The following is a 3828-nucleotide window of genomic DNA, read 5'->3' as shown; positions in this document are numbered from 1 at the left end:
TTAACAATAAAAGTAGTATACGGCCTTTCTTTTTTCTTTTTCTTTTTCTTTTTTTATAGCCTCTATAGCATCTCCCTGCTAATGCTGCTCCAGCTGTAGAGTTACTCTGCTTAAATAGTGTTGAAATTCTCAACACTTCTAACTGCTGGTCTCCATAGGAACAGATATGCCTCCCTAAGCAATGGCTGGCTGCAGCAGGAAGGTCTCAGGTTCTGTTAGGGACCTTCTTGTGGTTATTGTAGCTGATGTCACCAATGCCCTCTAGTACATTCATGGGCAGAGGAAACACAATGGTGGAATTCTTCTCTGTGGCAACGGTGGTTAAGGTCTGCAGGTAACGCAGCTGGAGGGCTATGGGGGACTCAGCCAGCACCATGGAGGCTGACTTCAGGGCTTTAGAAGCATTCATTTCTCCTTCTGCTATAAGGACCTAAATCGACAGAAATAATAGCCTTTAGACATACAAGTTTACAGCTGTCACTAGTGCTTTCTTTTCCTGGGTCTGCACTGATACTTCTCTCCCAGCCCCTACTTGGCCACCCGTGTTTCATCTGCTTACTTCTTTGGCAAGGATTAGAGTTTCACATCCTAATGTGATGAGAGAAATTTGAGAAGTTTGCAGGAAGCAGGGAGAGAGCTTACAAATTATGAGTCCCTAGATGTCATTCTCAAACAAAATAAAAGCGCTGCCTTTAACCTGAACATATACAGGTCCATCTACCCTAGTGATGCTCTTGAATCACCTTGGAGCCTCACCATTGGTTGCTTTCGTTTTCAGAGAAGTCTGAAATTCAAGGCCTCTGACTGGCTTTTCTTCTGTCCTTTTTACTTATCATAGATGGTTTTTTTAACTTCATTCTGTTGCCAATTTTGTCTCATTCTTACAATGGAAGGATTGTTTCGAGTTCTCCCTGCTCTTGATTGCCGCAGCAGCAAGTGCCAGTCTGCCAACCCTCACTGGAACTCTCCTAAGCGCCCTGTTCCTCCTCTGGTTCTCAGACTGCCCAAGAATGACTGGAACTCAGCTGTCCCTCCGTGGGCACTCACTGCCCACGTGCAAAAGCGACTCCCAAGTCAACTGCTTAGAAGCTGCTGGAGCTTAGCAGAGAAACCAGAGATAAAGTAGAGGGAAACCTCCCTCGAGTCCCAAGTAAGATTCCAAAGGGGGTACTTGGAGGCTTCTAATCTTAATTGGCTTCTGATACTTCAGGAAACCCATCCACACAGATACGAGGGCCATGGATCCAACAGATTCAAGAACGCTCCAGACCAAGCTGCACTCACATTTTGCAATTCTAACCTGGATTGTAGTCATCCCCCTCCTTTTTTTTTTTTTTTTTTTTTTTTTTAGCTCTCACTGTTGTGGCCTCTCCCGTTGCAGAGCACAGGCCCCGGACGTGCAGGCTCAGCGGCCATGGCTCACGGGCCCAGCCGCTCTGCGGCACGTGGGATCTTCCTGGACCGGGGCATGAACCCGTGTCCCCTGCATCAGCAGGCGGACTCTCAACCACTGCGCCACCAAGGAAGCCCCATCCCCCTCCTTTTAATTCATTTCTCTTAACACACTAGAAGGAAGATGCTCCAAAGACAGGCACCAAGTGGCTACCTCAGAATCATCAGCTTTATAAAAATGCAGGTTCCTGGGCCCACCAGAGACTCTACTTCACTGAGTCTGAGGTGAGGCCTGGGAATGGGTGTTTGCTTTGCTCATTTCTCTCTAGGAGGCTCTGCTGTGTGGCCAGAGCGGGGACCCACCTGGCTAAGTCACTGTATGCTGCAGAGCACCCTTGACCCAAGACCTAATACCAAGCTTCCTTGAGGTGCATTAAGCTGCCTATGAGCTTTTAACCCAAGGGGAAATTCTCAGTAAAAACTGTGAAAAAGAAACCCTCTTCATATTGAAATCATTGAGGGGACCTGAGCGTCCTTTCAAGCTCCATCCTTGTTGGCTCCAAGGCTGGGAAGCTCACCCTCCAGTGCAGATGGAGTCACCCTTACCCTGGCCCTGGCCTCCCGGGTGGCCTTGGCCTCAGCAGGCATGGACCTTTGCAACTGCCCAGGAATCCGGACGTCTTTGATTTCCACTTGGGCCACCTGGATCCCCCGCAGCTTGGTGGCATCATCAAGTAAAGTCTGTTTCCAAGTCAAAAGAAAGGTCGTTGATCAGAAGACAGGTGTGCAATCGAAGTTTCTGGTATATGTTATATATGCAAGAAAAGTCCTCTTCTTTTTCTCCTTCTGTATTCACAGCATTTGGAGTGAGACAGTTTGGAAAGGGGATAGGAGTTCTTATCGCCCACTTCCTGACATTGAAGTGAATCCTGGGAAGGATTCAGAAGCAAAACTTGATAGGTCTTTTAATAGGTGGTCTCTCAGCAGGTCCACCCCAAACCATTCCTAATGAAGTATATACTATCCATCTAGATTTGAGCAAATACCCCAGATTTTCTTGTCACTGATACCAAACTGACAGCAATGGTTTTTGTCCTGGTTCTGCTATTTGCAGCTGTGAATCATTGAGCCCATGACTTAACCTTTTTTCTTCTCAGTTTTCATACTATAAAAGGTTTTCTTTCAGGATTGTCATGAGTTTTGGAGATAACACATGTTAAACTATCTATCAGTGCCCAGCAATAAATCAGTACATATTATCACTGGGTACTTTTTGAGATATTATTTGTCTTGCTCTGTTTAACCTCTGACCTGTGGCTCAGTTTTAAACAGGTAGCAAGGCATATATTTTTTAGAGCAGAAGAAGTCTAAAATCAAAGACATCCTCATTTTTTGTTAAAGCTTAAGACCACTGAAGATATCTTGCTGGTTATCCTGGAGGGGAAGGGATGAGAAAGAATGCCTTGAGAAATAGTGAGACCAGATGGGTAGTTCCCTCAAAGGGAAAAGGGCAGAGATCTATGTGCTACCAAATAGCAAGTGAGCCCTAGCTTTTCCGTGATCCCTGCAGAGAGCTGGGAGATGGGGAGACCTCACAAGAAGCCAGTGACCTGTGATGGGGAAACATCTGAGTCGTTGAACTTGTGTGGCTCTTAAAATGACGTGGAGAGTTATCATGCAGAACTGATATTATCTTATAAAACCTTGGGGACTTTGCACTACCTTAGGGGCTGGGGGAGATGCCAAGAAGGGCCAAAGTTGAATTTCCCTCTTAACTTACAGAAGGCGGGCTCAGAATCAAAATGTATTTGATTCAAGAAAACACAGAAATGTGATAGTCTATAATCTAGGGTGTACGAGAGGTGAGATGCATACCTGTTACATCCTCATCAATATTATAATTATGATTACTATTCATATCATTATTGATATTAGTACATGAAGTCGGATTTCCCAGGGATAGCAGTCCTGTGCTGTCTCAACCAAACCTCCTTCTAACGTTCACATTCCACTGAAATGCAAGAATATACGGGCTGCCTGAGAAATGGCAGCGCTTCCTTTGGAGTAATCTAAACTAAAAATAACTCTGATCTCTAAGCTCTTCAAAAAAGGCTAAAGTGTACAATGGTAATTCATAATTTTGAATTCCACACACACTCCAACAGCTCCCCGCTCCCACTCAGATTTTTAAATCTGGACCTCATGATTATAAAAAAAAAAAAAAGTGAAATCCCAAACTGAAGTCCATCTGTTTAGAGCAGTTGTGTATATGTGTGTATGTGTGTGTGTGTGTACACATGGAGAGGGTTGCTCTGAAGTGCTGATATTTGATCATCACTTAATTAAAACGAGTGAATTAAAGATGTAGGCTATTGGTCCTTGATGTCTTTACCTGGATGCTATGGGCAATCTCTTCTCGGCCAGCTAAGATTTGGG

The 3828-nt window shown here is 44.8% G+C and overlaps 1 protein-coding gene across 1 annotated transcript in view; it reads right to left on the bottom strand.

Annotated features, from left to right (window-relative positions):
• Positions 1-205: 205 nt before the first annotated feature.
• The window catches only part of STOML3 (stomatin like 3), a gene marked incomplete at both ends in the record, with an annotated part of 16139 nt that continues 12516 nt past the window's right edge, over positions 206-3828 (bottom strand). Inside the window, 3 exon segments of the mRNA XM_079721637.1 lie at positions 206-430; positions 1999-2133; positions 3785-3816. Coding sequence (XP_079577763.1) covers positions 206-430; positions 1999-2133; positions 3785-3816 — 392 coding nt within the window.

Source organism: Hyperoodon ampullatus, assembly GCF_949752795.1.
Source record: "Hyperoodon ampullatus genome assembly, chromosome: 16".
Taxonomy (NCBI): Eukaryota; Metazoa; Chordata; class Mammalia; order Artiodactyla; family Ziphiidae; genus Hyperoodon; species Hyperoodon ampullatus.
This window is presented reverse-complemented; position numbering and strand designations above follow the sequence as displayed.